We start from the raw sequence: 20,517 nt of genomic DNA, 5'->3' as shown, positions 1-20,517 counted from the left end.
AGAGCCCAGCATTCACTGGCTCCTGCCAAATGGGGGGGCAATCCCCACTACCCTGCACTGCTTGGGGGGGCTCTGCCATGAGCCCCCAGAGGCCCCGACAGCTGCTGCAGCAGCTGGTGAGCGCGGGGCTTTTTTTTTTTTTAAGTGCCGGAAAGCTGGAGCTGGGCAGGGGGTGCTCAGGGCCTGGGGGAGCATGTGAAGCATGGATCCTGGTGGGGGTCCCCCCATGGTCCCCCTCCCCTTTCTTCTAGCTCCCTCCCTTGCCCCCCCCCCATCCCTTACTTACCGGCATGGAGCCCAAGTCCAGCTCCATGCAGCGGCAAGTGGGGACTGCCCGGATCTCCAAATCTTCTCCGAATCTTTTCCAAATCAATTCGGGGGATTCAAATTGATTCAGACCTTTTAATTGGTCTCCCAATTCAATTCGAATTCGGCTGCAGAATTGCGCCAAATCTCCAAATCGAATCAGCAACTGAAGCTTCGCAGAGCCCTAGTTCATAGATTCATAGATGTTAGGGTCGGAAGGGACCTCAATAGATCATTGAGTCCGTCCCCCTGCATAGGCAGGAAAGAGTGCTGGGTTCAGATGACCCCAGCTAGATGCTTATCTAACCTCCTCTTGAAGACCCCCAGGGTAGGGGAGAGCACCACCTCCCTTGGGAGCCCATTCCAGACCTTGGCCACTCTAACTGTAAAGAAGTTCTTCCTAATGTCCAGTCTAAATCTGCTGTCTGCTAGCTTGTGGTCATTATTTCTTGTAACCCCCGGGAGCGCCTTGGTGAATAAAACCTCACCAATTCCCTTCTGTGCCCCCATGATGAACTTATAGGCAGCCACAAGGTTGCCTCTCAACCTTCTCTTGCGGAGGCTGAAGAGGTCCAGGTGCCCCAGTCTCTCCTCATAGGGCTTGGCCTGCAAGCCCTTAACCATATGAGTGGCCCTTCTCTGGACCCTCTCCAGGTTATCCACATCCTTCTTGAAGTGTGGCGCCCAAAACTGCACACAGTATTCCAACTGCAGTCTGACCAGTGTCCGATAGATGGGAAGTATCACCTCCTTGGATCTGTTTGTCATGCATCTGCTGATGCACGGTAAAGTGCCATTAGCTTTTCTGATGGCTTCATCACACTGCCGACTCATGTTCATCTTGGAGTCCACTAGGATTCCAAGATCCCTTTCCGCTTCCATTCCACCAAGCAGGTCATTTCCTAGGCTGTAGGTATGCTGGACATTTTTCCTCCCTAGGTGCAGCACTTTGCATTTCTCCTTGTTGAACTGCATTCTGTTGTTTTCTGCCCATATGTCCAACCTGTCCAGGTCTGCTTGCAGCTGTTCCCTGCCCTACGGTGTGTCCACTTCTCCCCACAGTTTTGTGTCATCTGCAAACTTGGACAGAGTACACTTCACTCCCTCGTCCAAGTCGCTGATGAAGATATTGAAGAGTATCAGTCCAAGGACCGAGCCCTGCGGGACTCCACTGCCCACACCCTTCCAGGTCGATACCGACCCATCCACTACGACTCTCTGGGTGCGACCCTCCAGCCAATTCACCACCCACCGGACTGTGTAGTCATCTAAGTCACAGCCTCTTAACTTGTTTACCAGTATGGCGTGGGATACCGTATCGAAGGCCTTCCTGATGTCTAAGTATATGACATCAACCCCTACTCCTGCGTCCAGGCGTTTTGTAACCTGGTCAAAAAAGAGACTAGATTAGTCAGGCATGATCTACCTGCTACGAACCCGTGCTGGTTTCCCCTCGGCATAATTTGTCCTGCCGGGTTCTTACAAATGTGAGCCTTGATAATTTTTTTGAAGACTTTGCCTAGGATGGAGGTGAGACTAAATGGCCTATAGTTGCCTGGGTCCTCCTTCCTCCCCTTCTTGAAAATGGGGACCACACTGGCCCTTTTCCAGTCCTCCAGGACCTCACCCATGCGCCACGAGTGTTCAAATATTACCGCCAGTGGCTGTGCAATGACATCAGCCAGTGCCTTCAGTACCCTCAAATGGAGCTCATCTGGGCCTGCTGACTTAAAGGCATCCAGTTCCTCCAAGTGACTCTGCACCATCTCAGGGTCTACACATGGCAGTCTGGTGCCTGTGATTGTTATTATCACAGATTTGGCAGATGACAATAGTTAAGCTAAGAGAAATCCGGAGTTTATAGAAGTATAATGGTTTGAAACTCTCATCTGGATGAGGGCTCTCTACAGCCTCTATCTTACCTATATTCAGTCTTACTAGATCAGACTGGCTGATTTAGCCCTCTGAAAAGAATTAGACATACTTTTAAAATGGATTTATAACCAAATGATGTATCTTACTTAGTGAAAGTGTACTTTTTCGTATTGAATATTTGACTGGTATTATGCAGTAGATTTGGTTTGACTTCTAAGTATTAATAACAAATATATCCTCTTCACTGACAGATGCTCCTCTGGAGTACATCCCTCACGGTCAGCTTGCTAATAAATATTTGACTTCAAGCTCACAAACACTGAAATTTGAACAAGATGTTGGGACCGTCCATGAAGAGAAGATTACTGTGATAGACACAGGACTGGGAAGAAGATCCTCATCTTCTGAGGATGATGCAGTACCTCCATTTAATTTAACAGATGACCAGCTGGCCTCTGGCCTTTATGGTAATTATCTGTTCTGGCATACTATTGTTAGTGCTGATGGAATCTGAATAGGAAATATGGTTGAACAGTAAACCACTAGGGCTGTGCGAAATTTCGGCAGCCATTTCTTTTCAGAGGTATTTAGGGCTGTTTCTGCACCTTAAACACTGAATCCAAATTGAAACGGGAGACTCTGAAATAAAATGGAAGGCTCTGAAATGTTTCGGAGAATTTCGAATTTTCGGAGCCCACCCTCTGCCCCCTCCCTCCACTTAGTTTTTGTTTCCCTGCAAGCCCGGCTCTGAAACTCGTCACCCCGCACCCCTCCTACTTGGTACCTGTGCAGCAGCTGTCGCATCACATGGGTGCAGCACGGCTTGGCAGGGCACTGCACACTGTCTGAGAGCTGGGGCGGCTCCAGCAGTCACCTGAAGCCCAGCAGCACTCAGCCCTAGCAGCCCCAGCTCCCAGACAGCATGCAGCGCCCTGCCAAGCCACGCTGTACCTGCGTGATGCGAGGGGTGGGTGATCCCAAGGTGGGGGTGGGTGATCATGCTGCCCCGCGCTGCACGGGGGAGCTCTGCCATGAGCTTCCAGAGGCCCCAATTGCCGGTGCTGCTGCTGGTCAGAACAGGGCTTTTTTAAAGTCCCACACTCACCAGCTTCAGAGCATATAGATGAGAGTATGTCACCGCTGCTAGCTGGGGCCAGCACCAACACCCGAGTCTGCCCGGTGCAGCCCGCGCCAAGCACTGGCAAAAACCCAGTGTTGGCGCTGGTCCTAGTCTGCAGCTCCACCCTGACCCACTCCCTCCCTCACCGCAGGGGACTTGATCTGTCCCCTCGTGCCCCTTCCCTCCCCTTCCACAAAGCAGACTTACCAGCTGCATGCAGCTGTATTAGAAATTGGATTGGTATCAGCCAATATGCCTCCATAAAAATCAGCTACTGGTATCAGCCCCCAAAATCTCTATTGGTGCACCCCTAGAAATAAATTTTAGTGAAGGGAAATAATGTTTTTTTTTTCCTGATAAGCTTTTTCCTTCTCCATCAGTATTTAACCTTAAAATGTTTTCCTGAACAGGGACCAGGATATCCCACCTACCAGAGGTAGGGACAGTCTTGGGGATAGCTCTATCAAGCCTTCAGTCAGTGCAGATATAGTTAGGGATCTTCTGGAAGGGCTAAACATTTTTAAATCTGCAGGTCCAGATGCCCTACACCCAGGGGTGTTGAGGGAGCTGGCAGGGGTCATCGCGGAGCCCTTGACCCGGCTATATGAGCATTCGTGGTCATCTAGCCAGGTGCCGGGGGATTGGAAACTGGCTAATGTGGTCCCTGTTTTCAAGAAGGGGAGGAAGGAGGACCCAAATAATTATAGACCTGTAAGCCTCACCTCGGTGCTTGGGAAGATCTTAGAGAGAATCATCAAGGAGCACATCTGTGGGGGGCCTGCAGGGGAGATCATGCTCAGGGGCAATCAGCATGGGTCCATCAAAGGCAGGTCCTGCCTGACCAACCTGATTGCCTTTTATGAACAAGTAACTAAATCCTTGGATGATGGTGTCACCATGGACATAGTCTTTCTAGACTTTAAGAAGGCCTTTGACACTGTCTCTCACCCCATCCTCATCAATAAATTAAGCGACTGTGGCATTGATGCCTGCACAGTTGGACGGGTAAAAAATTGGCTGATGGGGCGCACCCAGAGAGTAGTGGTGGAGGGGTTGTACTCAACCTGGCAAGATGTGAGCAGTGGGGTCCCCCAGGCCTCAGTCCTTGGGCCTGCACTGTTTAACATCTTCATCAGCAACTTGGATGAGGGGGTGGAAAGCACACTGTCCAAGTTTGCTGATGACACTATGATGTGGGGCAAGGTGGACACACTTGAAGGGAGAGAGAGGCTGCAACTAGATTTAGACAGACTACAAAAGTGGGCAGATGAGAATAGGATGGGGTTCAACGTAGACAAATGCAGGGTGCTGCACCTTGGGAGAAGGAATCCACAGCATACATACAGGCTGGGGAGTTCCCTTCTTGAAAGCACAGAGGTGGAAAGGGATCTTGGAGTCATTATTGACTCCAAGATGAACATGAGCCGCCAATGCCAGACTGCAGCCAGCAAGGCCAGCCATACCTTGTCACGCATCCAAAGGTGCATCTCAAGCCGGTCCAGAGAGGTGATACTCCCCCTCTATGCGACTTTGGTCAGGCTGCAGTTGGAGTACTGCGTCCAGTACTGGGCGCCACACTTCAAAAGGGATGAGGTCAGCCTGGAGAGGGTTCAGAGGAGGGCCACCTGCTTGGTGAGAGGGCAGCAGGACAGGCCCTATGAGGAGAGACTGAGGGACCTGAACCTGTTCAGCCTCAGTAAGAGGAGGCTGAGGGGGGACCTGGTGGCTGCCTACAAACTCATCGTGGGAGATCAACAGCAAATAGGTAGAGCCCTTTTCTCCCCAGCACCACTTGAGGTGACAAGGAGCAATGGTAATAAGCTGATGGAGAATAGGTTTAGGTTAGAGATCAGAAGGCAATATTTTACAGTTAGGGTGGCCAAAATCTGGAACCAACTTCCCAGGGAAGTGGTCCTCACCCCTACCTTGGGCAAATTCAAGAGGAGGTTGGATGATCACCTGTCTGGGGTCTTGTGAACCCAGCATTCATTCCTGCCTGTGGCAGGGGGTCAGGCTAGATGATCTGTTCAGGTCCCTCCTGACCCTAGCTACTATGAAACTATATGGCAGGTTACTGTGTTATATGAAATAGTTAATTACTGTTTGTTAGTGGCTTAACAAACAAAATCTAATGAGATGATTGTAGCTTGTACATCACAACAAGCCATAAAACTTGTGTTTGGTGCATGCAGGGATCTTAATGTGTAAAGTGTTTAAGTCAGCAGGTTAGTTTAATACAGGAAACGTCTGCTATTTGTGGGTTTGGCATTCGTGGGTTTGAATATTAGCGGTGCTGCGCCAACCCATGCTCTCTCTCCGCTGGCAGTGCAATGACACCATTACAGCACCGGCAGCATCTGCGGGAGCTCCGCGCTTGCTGCCGGCAAGCTCCTGCCACTGCCAGTGCACCTATACCTACTCATCTGCTGGGGGCACGCTCTGTTCATGGCATATTCACAGATTTTGCCATTCACAGGGATCTCGAACGTATCCCCCGCGAATGGTGAGGGTCTCCTGCATTCATTGAAATAAACTTATAACATTTATTTCAGCCAATCTGCTAAATTAATATCTGTTAAGTGTGTTTTCTGCACATAGCAGTCGTGCTGTGCCAGCAAATGGGAATGTCAGTGCCAGCACAGCAAGAAATTAGGGTTTTCCTGATGGACTAAATTAACTAGCTGCATTGCTTAGAAAACCAAGACAAGCAAGAAAAGCATAATATCTGTCCTAGGTTGCCATCAAGCAAACTGGGGACAGATTTAGGAGCATTTTACAGCATTGCAAAAGGTGGGGAGCTTTACCTTATGTCACCTACTCCATGGGAACTGCTTCTGAGCATACTCTTACCTTGTGCTAAACAGTGAAATTGGTTCATGAAAGAGGGGTAGGCTAGGTTACCAGGGGTACCATTTACTATTAGGTAAGGGGATGCACATGAGCAGTTACTGTAAAGCAGCTTGTGTGCTATAAAATCCTACTTCTTTTATACCCTAAAATCGCCTCGGGATTACATATTCTATTTGTGGAACTGCTTTTCTAGGTAATTTTTTGTATTTCCAGTGCGTGCCCAACAGTAGTTTATTTGCAACTTACTTAATGTATCAGTGACTTTGTATATAGGAGGAACACATATTCACCTTAAGTCTACAAGTGAAAAAGGGCAGTTCTTTTTAATGTGAACTAATATGAGCAGCTATACCCAGATGTAATTAAAAAATTGTACTGATGCATGCATTTTAACACTCTCTTCAACAGTGTGTACAAACAGTGAAAGTACATTGAAATCCATCATGAAGAAAAGGGATGGGAAAAAAGATTCAAATGGCACAAAAAAGAACCTGCAATTTGTTGGTATAAATGGAGGGTAAGAGAAGCCTTATCTTGGAAAATATCTAATTATTGAAGTAATCAAAACCTTTCTTTCCCTTCCCCAGAACAAAGCCAAAATGGATTTTAGTTGGTATTAACAAGCCTCTGTGTGTGTCTGTGTCTGTGTGCTAATGAAAGTTTATTTCATTTGGTCTCAAACTAAAGTGAAGGATAGAAAGCTCTTTCCAAACTTAAACAAGCAAGCACTGGGAACATTTCTGAAGTCAATAGACTTTTTAAAAAGCAAATACAACTTTCAGAGAGCATTTGCAGTCAAAATATAGTAGCATTGTACTCAGCACCTGCAATCACAAAAATTAAATTGACCAGAAACTGATTTGTCTATTTTTAATGATCTAAAATAAGATAAACACTGAGTAAATACCTTAACTGTGAAAAACAAATTTCAGTTTTAAAGTAATTCCTCTGCCTTTAAATATTATTTTGGGTTTTTTTTTTCCAGAATGTTACCTCAAATTATGAATGAACAAAGAACCTTTAATGAGGTAGCCATTTCAGTCTTGTTGCTAATGGAAAAATTGTTTGTTTGGTTGGGGGCGGGGGGGGGGGGCGGTTAGTAGGCAGCCTCACTTTAAATTCTTTTCCCTATGTAATCAAGGCAAGCATTGAGCTTGAAGCATAAACAGTTTGCCTCACTGTCATGGCTAAGGCAGTATCTGAGGGGATAGGAACTCTTCAGCATCTTCTCAGTATTGAATATTTTTTTTCTTTTTTTCCCCTTGTGTTCTTGTTTCCTCACAAATTGTATTGCAGTGTAAATTGTGAGATTGTGTATGCAGTGGTCACATTATTACAGAGAGCACAAGAATGAAGTGAAGAATTAACTCTTAAGTACTCTACCATTTTTTTGATATTTGATGGGAGGGGAGAAAAAAATATTTCAAAGAGTTTATTGATTAGGTAAACTAACTGGCTGATCTATTCTGTCAAATTAAAAACTATTACCCAATAATCAGGTACAAAACTACTTATTACAGTTTGTATACTTTCAATTTTTCAGGTTACTGGGAATTCTGGCCAATTAAGACACCAAAATATGATTAAATATTGTTTGTGTGTTTACTTTTTATGGTAGGGCCTTGATTCCAAGGAAGCTATCTGTTCAGCCAGTCACATAAGCATGTTCTTAATGTTAAGCATGTACTGTGGATGTGTAAAATAGGAATGATTCTTACCCTTCAAAGTATTTTGCAAGTATTTTTCCATCTTCACTAGAAATGGAAAATAACCCCTAAGGGACCTCAAGAGATCTAGTCCAACCCCCTGCTGTAGCCAGTGTCATCCCCATCTAAGTAATTTCTGATAAATGTTTGCGCAACCTGCTCTCAGATGCTACAACCTCCAGATAATCTGTTCTAATGCTTAAGCACTCCTGTTAGAAGCATTACTGAATAAAATCTTTAATGGAACATTTTTACTCATTCTAATTGTCCTCTAGATATGAAACCACATCAAGTGATGAGTCTAGTTCAGAAGAGAGTTCTTCAGAATCTGATGATGAGTGTGAAGGCAATGAGTATTCCCACAAAGAGGAAGGATCCAGCCTACCTAATATGGAAGAAGGGCATTCTAAGATTAACATCGAAGATAGCTGTTCTGTCCAGGTGGAAGAGGAGTCTCAGAATGAGCCTGAAAAATTGGAAACCAGAGAGAGGTATCTTATTTCCTTATTGAATTGTTCTATATATTCTCCATGTAATCTATAGTAGGAAAATGAAAGTTGCATAGAGTGGTTCTTTTAATTCTCTTTTGCACACTTTGTTGTGTTTTAGAAAACACAAAAACAGACTTGTGTGTTATCCACTTCTGTCACTGAATCACTAGAGAATACCATTTATAAACTGTAATTTATACTTACTCAGTGTGTGCCTCATTGTGAAAGCTGATTATTCGCTGTTCTTCATTAAACTCTTTAAATACTGTACCCTGTTAGTTGGATCCCCATATATAAATGCTATACTTCTCCCAATTTATCTCCACACTCTTACTAAAATGTATTAAGCATGGTAATCTTCAGTGCCAGAAAAGAAGGAATGTTACAGTAAAATGGGCCTTTGTGAGCATTAGGAATATATTGGAGTGCTATAATTTCTAGCCACTTCTATTATTATACTAGCAAATTGCCCATCATGAATGACCAGGGTTGGGGGGTGAGGACAGAGCATCAGCACCCTATGGTGCTGCCACCTCCACCCCCCACCCCCATGTCCTCTTCCACCCCCAGCATCCAGCCCTGTAGGCCACCCCTCACTGCTCCTGGTGTAGCCCTGTGCACCACCCTCCCCCCTCCCCCACCCCACTGCTCCACCCTGCTCTGTCCCTGGATCCCAGGAATGGGTTAGGGGAGCTTGCATGGTTGCTGACACCCATTGGCATGCAACATGCCCCACCTCTCCTCCCTCCCTCCCCACTGCTTTCCCCTCTCTGCCAGCTATTGTCAGGGCCAGGCAGCAGCGGGGAGGGAGCTGCCACTAAACACTCCCCCCCCACCCCCTTGCCCTTCCTGCTCCCCTCTCTTCCTCCCCTCTTCCCGGCCACCTCCCCCTCCCTTACAGCTTTTGTTGGGGGGGGGGGGGAATGATGCAGCAGCTCCCTCACCCTGTCTGTAATACTCCGGGCCAACAGCATATGTGCTGCTGAGAGGGCATGCGTTGATTGGCTGCGAGGGCCCGGAGCATTACAGACAGACAGACTAAGGCTTTTATTTTATTACAATTTTTTTTAAATGACTGAATATAATGATCTCATAAACGTGCTGGCCCCATGAACCAATTTGAAACTGTCAGCTGACAAAAAGCATTTTATAACCAGCACACTCGTAAAATTAAAAACAATTCTTAATACAATTTTTTAATGTAATATCTTTATAATAGATCTGTATAAAATCTTTTAATAAGCAACACATCAGACAAAAGACTGAACAAACAGATGTAACTTGTACTATGCCCTGCAGGGCAACAAACTACTTTTGTTGGAATGAATGAGAATCAATACTGAATGTGTACCCTAGTCTTGAACTTTGGACTGACAGTGAAACCTCAGGCTCTTATGCTAGAGATAGTATGCTATATTGGGTGGGCCATGTTCCATACCATGTAAATTAAATTTCCCTCATGCATAATAAAGGATACTACTAACAAGTTGCTATCCTAAAAGGTGATGGAGGGCCAAAGGTAGCATTTTAAAGGCAATGCGTACCCTTTTTGTACATGGCACACCATGCTGTGGTGCATGTTTACTGATACATGTGTAGCAAATGCTCTGAGAGTAAGAAAGGATATAATTAGGATATAATTATGAACTGCAGCAAAATGTATATTGAATACACAGGGTTTACTATAATGTTAGCTAAGAGTGCACTAATTAAATTATATAGGTGCTTAATACTTATATATAAGTAAGGGAGAAAAGGTAAGAGTTATTCATCTGTGGGTAGGTCATTATCAGTTAAAATTTAATGATAAAATCTACATGCAGTTATCCATATCAAATAATTGTGATTCATCATTCGTAAATAATTAAGGGTTTATTAATATGCATTTGGGCACTTTTAAAATCTTCTCTTTTTTTATTTAGATTGCCTCACAGTTCAGCTAAACATTTTATAGATGGAACAAAAGTGACAGGAGTCTTCTCAAAAAAAAATTAGAATCAAATATAAACTTATGGCATCAAGGGCTGGTAAAATGTAAACAGGGCAGAAGGGATTACTATAGTGAAGTAGATGAGAGAAGCCTGTTATTACTGGGCTGGACTGTCTGGTTTGTGGATGCTATTCAGGTACAGGATGCAAATGGGTAACCAAAATGTATGTTGTTTTATAAATATATATAATCTGATTTCCCAAGAACCACTAATGCTACCAAAACTGCTGTCTTTGAAAAGCTGAGACTCCCATTGCAGTTATGACTCTTATCTTAGTGTCTGAAAGATTTTTTTCCTTTAAATGGACACAGATCTCTCAGACCAGCCAAAAATATAGGCTACTTGCCACACACTAGCATATGTTCTGCTTCCCCTGTAACAGAGGCCGTCTCAGACCAACACATTTTAAATACAAATTGAAATCCATGTTATTGAGATCTTTGGATTTCAATTTGTGTTTAAAATTTAGGGACAGTGTAAAAGGATGAGGAATGGAAGGGAAAGACTGAGAAAAGTTACAGGATTTTGGTGGAATGACATGGTGAGCAAGATGAGAGAGAGATTTCTGGCATATGGGGTACAATAAGACCTGGCTAGGAGCCACAGTTTATACCAGTTCTCACTCATTAGTTTCCTTTCCTTTAAGGAAGCCAATGATTTCCCTTTTTAAATTTCTGTGCCATAACAATTATAGTACAGACTGTAATTTAGGTGGTACAGACTGTTAATATTAACAGATGGTTAATAATAGTTTTACGCTGGTGGGCCTAGATCTCGCAAGTAAATTATTGCCCTATTTTAACACTACGTCTGGGGAAGCATATTTCTGTTCTCTGCTGCAGCCTGTTTTTGGGGTTTTTTGGTTCAAAATACAAGGAGTTTCATTAGCAGCTGCTGCCAGAACTTAGTAGTTGTGGCAGTGCAAGAGACATTTACTCCTCTATGAAAGTGCGAAAGGTAGAGCTGTTGCTATATTTTAACTAAAAGGAACTAATTTAAATATCCCTTATTTTGGTTTTGCTCTTCAGGTATGAATTGAGTGAAAAGATGTTGTCTGCATGTAATCTGCTCAAAAAGAACATAGATGACTCCAAGGCCATGGCCACCAAAGATATGGTAAGCCCAGACCAGTACCAAGAAAATGCTCCCTGACTGTTCTGGACTTATTTAACATCTTCTGGCTTGAGCAAGATACAAAAGGGTCATATTTTGTTTCTTGGGATTGTAACCAGAATAGTTGGTCAGGATGGTAGTCTTTCTGGTGTTTGCTTTGGAATATTATTTTTCAGACTCGCATCCAGAGACTTTTGTTAGCCAACCCACCCAAATGTCACTATTCTCAAAATATGCTTGCCTAGAAGACATGCACAGAAAATTGTAGTTTCATTGCATCTGTGTGTTCCCCTTATAGTTCAGTAAGTGGTGTGCTTTTAAATGTCTGGCAAGCTTGGATATGAGTATGTCTTGGGGTGGTGCACAAAGCTCGTATGGGAAAATATAAGGTGCTGGGAGTTTGCATTCCTGTTTATTACAGAAGTACAGAGTATACTTTCATGTGGAATGGGCTCTGCCTCTTTCCAAACATAGAAATGTGTGGTATTTCCATCTTGTTCATTGTGCAGATATTCATCATGTTATCCAAACCAGTAGTTGGAGGCTGCTTTGATAATATTGATTTAAAAAAACTACCTGTCAGAAACTGCACGCATTTTGTCTTCTCCAGGCATTTTGTGTGGACCTTCTGAAAGTAAATGAATGCAGATTAATGTATGTGTAACTCCTTGAAATGAAAGGAGATGCGAGTACAGTAATCAAAGGCCTTACTCCCAGTAATGGTGAGCTACAGCAGCTTCCTTTGATTTTCAGGAGCTCCATACGCCCACAGACTATAACTTAATCTATATTTAATTGTGATCTGGGCCAGATTTTCTCGTTAACATAGGTATGAGGTGTAGATTCTAGTCTTATATCAGTCCTACCCTCAAAGAGTATTTTCCCAATAATAAAACAAATGTTCAAGCTTCACAGAGCTAATTGTCAGAAATGTAATGATTGGGCACTTATTTTTGCCCAAGGTAATTTGAACTTGTAAAATGATGTACAAGCATAAATAGGCTTTTGTAGCTGGGAATTCCAGTCTGCTCGACTCCAGTTCTCTTTTTCTCTGAGGTGGAAATGGACCTTGACCAAAATTGTTTAAACATGATCACCTAAAGATAGTCATCTGTGTGAGAAACCCGATGTTTCTCCAGTAGCTTGTATTTGCATCAGTGGGAGCTGCTTTTAGTAAGATGCCTGAAAACAAACTTTTGTGTCTAAATATAGGCACCAACATATAAAATGCTTGGCTCCGATTCAAAATGATTTTGGTATTTTGTAAATAAAAATGTTGGTACATAATGCTTTCTCGCATCAAAATCTTTTGTAACTTTTTAAAAGGTATTCTGTGTTATGATTTGTTTCTCTCTGCCAGTACTTACAATGTGCCGGATGTTGTACTAACCACAAACAGGGCAGAGTTCCTGATGCAGCTAACACCCTGTTTTATTTCACGAGTGCTGACACTGTACTTCACGACATGAAGGAAAACATCCTTTCTCCTTTGAGAAATTTACAGTATCTGACCCTGATCCTGTAACAAGATCCCCTGACCCAGGCTTTTGCAGATTTGTAGCAGCCCCCTCTATGCAAGAGCAGCACATAAGGCCAGCAGGGTTTCATGCAGCATAAGGGCCTAAATGCATTTGGTAAATGTACTGCAGAATGCTCCTGGATTTCTTGATCAGAAAATGCCTCTGACTGGTATTAAAGGGAGCAGGGTGAATGAATACTGTGTTAGGATTTGAATGCAGCAGTTCAAGGAAGCCACTGTACCCCACCCCTGCAACCCAACCCAACTGGTACAACTAATAGTTTTCACTGCTGTCAGTGTAGGAATCTTAATTTAAAGAAAAAGTAACATGTAAATCTAATTAAATATGAAAGGAAAGCATTGCTATCCAAACTCTGCTTATGGCCACCAACACCTGACTGCCTGTGATGTCTGGTGCTAGCCCTATGGTAAATTTAGTGCTGTCACAGATCCACCAGCAAATTTCCTGAAAATTAGGTGAATTAGATAAAACTCAGAAACCTGGATTTTTAAAGGAGATCAGGAGGGCAAGATTACATGTTTTTCTTGGGTTTTTTAGTGAAATACTTTCTACCCATATCTGACTTAAAAATGGCTTGGTGTCCTGCCCTGTCAATTTGTGGGAGAAAAACCCTTTAAATAGAACATCCATCTGTAAATCTTTGTTTTGTTTTCGGCAGAGATTTTGTTTAAATACCATCCAACATGAATGGTTCCGTGTATCAAGTCAGAAGTTAGCTGTTCCTGAAATGGTTGGAGACTACATCGCTGCTTTTCGAGAGGTGTCTTCCACTGTTCTCAGACACATAATCAATATGGCAGATGGAAATGGGAACACAGCTCTCCATTACAGCGTGTCACACTCTAACTTTGAAATTGTAAAGCTGCTTTTGGATGCAAGTAGGTTGACTATTTTAAGTATTCTTTGGTGTTCCTTACAGGTAACATCCTGCCCAGCTGGTCCAGAGTTCTGGGATTGCAATTCCTCCAGTAAAATGCATTTTTACTCTACTGTATTAGGTCAGGAGTCACAACCGATGGCCAACAGGTCAGATTCAGCCCATGAAGATGTTCTGTCCAGATTACCAAGCGGAGATGGCAACAGCAATCAGTGGCAAAAATAATGGTGGCTGGGTTGTAAGTAGTAAGACCTGGCTTAGACCACCCTGTGTTAATTCAGTCCACTGTTGCTAAAAAGGCTGCCAATCCCTGTAAGGGCACAAAATAAGGGACTCCAGTCTTGCTTTGGGGAATGCTGGTTCTTAATGAAATTGTTAAAAAATTGGCAGTGTGTTCTTAAGGTTGGGGCAGGCAGTTGGAATCTAAATTGTTGGATTACATTGCAGACCATGTAGCTAACCTAGTCACTTTGGGTCTGATTTGGGTCATACCTTAGATCAGCATGTAGTGGCTAACAGCAAATAGAGACTGAATAGGTCCTGCACCAGGCATGGGAAGCCTCTCTTTGGACCTGAGCAGGGTGGGAATGCTCCTGGGCAGCCAGAGGCTGGTGGGGCCATAGCATGTGAGGAGATGGAGCACTGGTAAGAAGGAGATTTCAGTAACACCTGCCCCAGACTGCTACTCAGCCTGTGGGCAGCACAGGTAATGTTTCTCTACATTAGACTTGGTCCCAGGTAGAATATGAATAGTGTCAGCAGAGTCTTGAAGTCCCCTTTGCTCCCTCCACTCCTTTTGGTCTAGCAGCTGTTCCTCCAGCCTTGGGAGGAACAGCCCAGAATCTATCCCTGTAAAATTCTTCTAATACCTTCAGAAAGGTGTTTGTGAAGTATAAACAAGATGGCTTGAGGTTCCCAGATGAAAGGCACTAGGCAAATACTTATTAATTAATAGTAATAAGAAGAAAAGTATGGAAATGCCAGTTGAAATATGGAACTCTCTTAAACATAGGCTAACAATCTTTTGCAGAAGCACAGATTTCCTTGTTGGGAAAGCAATGCTTCAAGTATTGTAGGCTGGTTTGAACATTGCCCACATCAGAGCAGAGAGTCACTGCAGGGGAATGTGAAATGTCCAGTCCACAGTAAAATGTGACAGAATGAGTTCTCATGCAAGCTCTAAAATGTGGCAGGAAAAACCTTGGTTGACTCCCTGAATACCTCCAGGTAGCTTGAGCACGTAGTTGTCATGTTGTCAGTTACTGCTGCTTTAGTTTGCAATCGATGATATATTTGTATCCAAGGCTGAACTCAAAAGGGGTGGAGTGGCCCAGGTGCACCCCATTTTGGATTGGAGTGCACAGTGGGAGGTTTCAGGGACGTTTTTCCAGTCACTGAAGTAGGTGAACCCTCCCCCTCCCTTTCCCTTGGTGCTCAGAGGCACATCTTCCCCACCTTGGATCCACAGCCTGGTTGGGGAAGACAGAAGCAGCTCTGGAGCGTCCCCCTTCTCCCGGGATATCAGGAAAAACAGCAGCTGGAGGGAAAGGGATGTGCTTCTGAGCACCAAGGAGAAGGGAGGAGGGGATTTTTCACTTGCTTTAAGGACTATAAAAAGTCCTTAGAGGTTCTCTCAGTGCCTGCACTGGTGTGGGAGAGGTGGGAGGGTGCAGGAAAGGAGGCTGGGTGGAAGGGAGCTAGACTGTTCTCAGTGGTGGTAGATGACAGAACAAAGAGTAACAGTCTCAAGTTGCAGCAAGGGAAGTTTAAATTAGATATTAGGAAGAATTTTCTTACTAGGAGGGTAGTAAAACACTGGAACAGGTTACCCTGAAAGATTGTGGAAGCTCCATCCTTGGAAGTTTTCAAAACCCAGCTGGATAAAGCTTTGGCTGGAATGATCTAGTTGAGGATGGTCCTGCCTTGAGCAGGGGTTGGGCTAGATGACCTGCTGAGGTTCCTTCCAACCCTAACTTTCTATGATTTTAAGCGGGTGCAGTCACTCCTGCAGTACTGATTGCTTCTCCCATACCCCCTTCTGGAAAATCCTGGACCTGCCTCTATCAACAGTTAAGTGTAGTGACTACAATTGGAAACTCAAGCTACCATGAGTAGTGCTGCATGAGAAGGAATCGTCTGTCATGTTAAACAGGTTAAATAGATCTGAATACAGTGTTAGGGATACTGTCTCTGAATCGGAACTTCCTAGACTTTAAATGCTAGAGGCAGCAAGTGACAGAGGAAGAATGGAAAAACCCCTGGTTAGGCCCAGTTCATGCCCCCTTTCATCATCCACTCTTTGCCACTGTATGATACAGGAGACTGGGAAAGATAGACCAATGATCTGACCCAGTAAATGGCAGTTCTTATGTTCTTATGACCCTCTTTGATTATCTGAATGGTCATTACATGCACAAAACAGTGAATGTTGACTCGGGCATGTGTACAGGTACAAAATCCCCAGTTTGCAAGGATAGCGTGATTTCTCTTGGAGGTTGTGATTCAGAGAGAGAATGCATCTCCTCTTAGACATATTAATTATGAAGCAGATCAATCAAATAGGAGTGATTTTTTTTTTTTTTTTTTTTCCCCCCATCTGGCACGGGTAAGGTGTAACACGCATCACCTGTATCAAAAGGAAACTTAGAGGTGTAAAGTTCTTTCCTACTTTTTGAAAAACGTAAAAGTAGTAGCTCTCCACTGGATCCTTTCAGCTGAATGCCCCATTGGTGACTTAGGAGAAATTATGTAACACCAGTGGAAAATAGATTTTGGATAGTAAGCTTGAGGTTCTGTAACAATTGTAGTTAGTTTAATTGGGTTTGTCCATCTCCTGTTTTCTGTGCCAGGCAGCCGTACGTTGAAATGCGTCACACTGATCCATGCTTGCTACCTCTCAAAAGGAAAGTGGTGTAGCTACCCTAATGCGTCACTGTGGGTGGGCTAATTGGCTCTGCCTCTCAGCGGCACTAATTAGCTCTGGTGCAACTCTGCCCCAACACAATGATGCTGCTTCAGCATATGCAGAGCAGCACAGCATATTCTGGCATTGTCTGGAACAATGAATGAGAAGTACGGACATACCCATTCACTGCTTCTCCTCTGGGCTTGCATTTTCTCACGTGTTGTCATCTGTCTCTTCCTTCTGCACTCACATGGCTTATTTGCAAATGCCCTTTTCGTTTAGAAAAGCAGCATTGATAATGAAGTTAAAAATGTTGCTGGAACTCCTTTTTGAGCAGTACATCTTCAGGGAACTTAAACTTCTAGCATGCTACTGAGAGCTTTGTATAACCCCCGCCTCTGGTCTGCTGTGCTCCAATTTTTTAATTACACTGTGATGCGCACATCCAAAACTCCCTGGACGGTAAATTAGTAAGCCTTGCTGGAATCCCTCAGCATTTTAGGAGTAGAAGACGGGCTGGCGTATTAATTTGGAAAAAAAAGAACAGCTCTATTTAGTTCCTGGCACTTCCTCAGAGGACTTTTACTGTATTTGTTCTGAGACGAATAGTTTTTCAATGGAAACACCATTTAATTGGAGACCTTTTTCTAACACTCCAAAACATGCTGAAGTAGCACTTCTGAAGCTTTATAATGGTTAGCATTAATACAAGTAGCTACATGACACAGGAGCTGGGGAAAGGGCAGCTCTTGTATCTAATATTTTCCGTAACATTTCAGATTAGTCCCTTTTCTAACATTAGCCAGATCTCAACAGTGACAAATAAATGGCTTTGTCCTGTCTAAGGCTCATAAGTCACACACACAAAACGAAAAAGAATGATCTTCCTTCTCTGGCTCAAGAGCACCAGTTGTTTTTTATTTTTCCCTCAGCTTTTCTTTTTGTGAATTACTTTGATTATGTGTAACTGCTAGGCCATTCTAATAACAGTTTATTCAGTTCATTAGTACAATTGCTGCTTTTTCGATTCCAGCTTTTTCCAGAGAAATTATCTCATTCCTCTGCAGATGTCTGCAATGTAAATCATCAGAACAAGGCTGGGTATACCCCCATCATGCTCGCTGCTCTTGCAGCTGTGGAAGCAGAGAAAGACATGAGAATAGTGGAAGAGCTTTTTGGCTGTGGAGATGTCAATGCTAAAGCCAGTCAGGTCAGTACTGTCACACTTGGATACCATTCAAACTCATTTGGCTTTGTACATTTCATGTAAAGTTGCTTTTATTGAGGTTGGAGAGCAGATGCGACTTTCCATCGCTGCAGAGTTTGCACTTGTAGTATTGGCCAGTTACTGCCTTTTGACATCTGCATGTGCTTTTGGTTCCTGTTTACTAAGTGGAGCCATAGAAAAACATTTGCATGTTAAATAAGGACTTTTTTCAGTTGCCTCAGCTGCCCTTCTTTTTAAAATTTTGGGCACTATGTTGAAAACCCAAACTGAACTTGGGAAGGAATTATTTTTTTAAGTCATCTATACTTATCACTTACTTGAAGTGAAATATTGTACTGTAATTCCAATGCATCTTCAGAGCTATCATGTAAAAATTATTTTACCAACTTAAAACAGGATTTTTTTTCTAAATACCAGTGTGTTTGTGAGAGATGTACATTTTGTATATTCTGAGGCCTCAACTAGGTACTTTGTCATACAGTACAGGTAGCTCTTGTCCCAAAGAACTTAAAGTAAAACTGTATACTTTCTCACCAATTCTTTTTTTCTGCAATTTTCTGCACAGGCTGGCCAAACTGCGCTGATGCTGGCAGTAAGTCATGGACGGATAGACATGGTTAAAGCTCTCTTGGCCTGCGGTGCAGATGTCAATATCCAAGATGATGAGGGCTCTACTGCCTTAATGTGTGCGAGTGAGCATGGGCATGTGGAAATAGTGAAACTCTTGCTGGCTCAGCCTGGCTGTAATGGCACCCTGGAGGACAATGTGAGTTGCGTTTCCAGATGCTTGCTTTATTTTTTCATTAGATAATATCATAGAAGTAGGGTCGGAAGGGACCTTGCAGATCTTCAGGTCCAACCCCCTGCCTGGGCAGGAAGAAAACTGGGCTCAAATGACCCCAGCCAGGTAGGCACCAAGCCGCTTCTTAAAGACCCCCAGGGTAGGAGCCAGCACCACTTCCCTTGGAAGTTGGTTCCAGATCCTAGCTGCCCTGACTGTGAAGTAGTTCCTACGGATGTCTAATCTAAACCTACTCTCCAACAACTTGTAGCCGTTATTCCTTGTTATCCCGGGGGGCACTAGGGGAAACAAGGTCTCCCCCAAACCTTTCTGGTCCCTCCTAGTGAGTTTATAGACAGTCACCAGGTCCCCCCTCAGCCTTCTCTTGTGAAGGCTGAACAGGTTCAGGTCCTGTAGCCTCTCATAGAGTCTGCCCTGCAGTCCCCGAATCATGCTGGTGGCCCTCCTCTGGACCCTCTCAATGTTGTCCACATCCCTCTTGAAGTGGGGCGCCCAGAACTGGACACAGTACTCTAGCTGTGGCCTGACCAGTGTCACGTAGAGGGGGGAGGATCACCTCCTTGGCCCTACCTGAGATGCACCTGTGGATGCACGATAGGGTCTGGTTAGCCCTGCTGACTGTGACCTCACATTGTCGGCCCATGTTCATCTTGGAGTCAATGATGACTCCAAGATCCCTTTCTGCCTCTGTGCTCTCAAGAAGGGAGTTTCCCATCTTATAAGTGTGCTGCCGGTTACTACTGCCCAAGTGCAGCACCCTGCACTTTTCAGTATTGAAACGCATCCTGTTTTTGTTAGCCCACCCCTGCAACCTATCCAGGTCTTTCTGCAGTCTCTCCCTCCCTGCTAATGTGCCCACCTTTCCCCATATTTTGGTATCATCGGAAAATTGAACAGGTTGCTTTTCACCTCGTCTTCCAAATTGCTGATAAAGAAATTGAACAGTGCGGACCCAAGGACCGAGCCCTGGGGGACTCCGCTGCCCACTTCCCCCCAGGTCAAATATGACTCGTCCACCACCACCCTCTGAGTACGACCCTTCAGCCAATTCGCAATCCATCTGACCGTGTAGGCATTGATGCTGCAGTCACCTAGTTTTTTTAATGAAGATGGGGTGGTTGATGTGCGGGCCGGGTGCGAATCCGCGGCCCTTGTCGTGCTGCACGCGGGCTGTGGCCGGCAGCCCGGGCACACCAGGTTGGAGAGGGCGGGCGCCGAGCTAGAATTAGGCACAGACGCGTAATGGTAGATTTTAAGATTGTTTACTTACACCGGGATGGTCATGGTGCAGGCTGGAAAACTTGCTTGAGTTGTGGTTACAAACAAAAAGAACACGAACAATCACGTGGAGTTTGCTAGGCTCCACGCAAACAGAACTCCGGATGTCCTGGACAAGCGCGCCACCGAAATGGAAACTCGTAGATACGTCTTATAATTTTTCGTTCGAAGACGGGAAGAGGTGGGCGGTGGATCAGGCCACCAAACTCCTCTGGATCTCACACAGGGTTTCTGTTGCCCTGCCGTGTACCCAGAGTCCCCACGAGATCAATGTGGAGTCCTCCTCGCCTTGGGCGGAAACCGCTCAAGCCTCTTATACGGCTAGCAGGCCAATCGCTAGCCGCCACGTGAGAATAATTTAGAATTAGCCAATAGTATGGAACAAATTTGCATACGGGTGGCGGGAACTCCTTTGCACCGTGCATTTCTGTCGC

The 20,517-nt window shown here is 44.4% G+C and overlaps 1 protein-coding gene across 2 annotated transcripts in view; it reads left to right on the top strand.

Moving 5' to 3' along the window:
- Positions 1-20,517, top strand: part of KANK1 (KN motif and ankyrin repeat domains 1) — a 194,162-nt gene that overhangs the window by 164,153 nt on the left and 9,492 nt on the right. For both annotated transcript variants that reach the window (XM_019478103.2, XM_019478104.2), the window contains 7 exons: positions 2,433-2,648; positions 6,560-6,668; positions 8,133-8,348; positions 11,368-11,455; positions 13,652-13,871; positions 17,843-17,985; positions 18,569-18,769. In XM_019478103.2, coding sequence (XP_019333648.1) covers positions 2,433-2,648; positions 6,560-6,668; positions 8,133-8,348; positions 11,368-11,455; positions 13,652-13,871; positions 17,843-17,985; positions 18,569-18,769 — 1,193 coding nt within the window. The remainder of the gene's footprint in view (positions 1-2,432; positions 2,649-6,559; positions 6,669-8,132; positions 8,349-11,367; positions 11,456-13,651; positions 13,872-17,842; positions 17,986-18,568; positions 18,770-20,517) is intronic.

The sequence above is a fragment of the Alligator mississippiensis genome, chromosome 3, assembly GCF_030867095.1.
Source record: "Alligator mississippiensis isolate rAllMis1 chromosome 3, rAllMis1, whole genome shotgun sequence".
NCBI lineage: Eukaryota > Metazoa > Chordata > Crocodylia > Alligatoridae > Alligator > Alligator mississippiensis.
The sequence above is the reverse complement of the archived record's forward strand: the minus strand, read 5'-3'. Positions and strand labels throughout refer to the sequence as shown.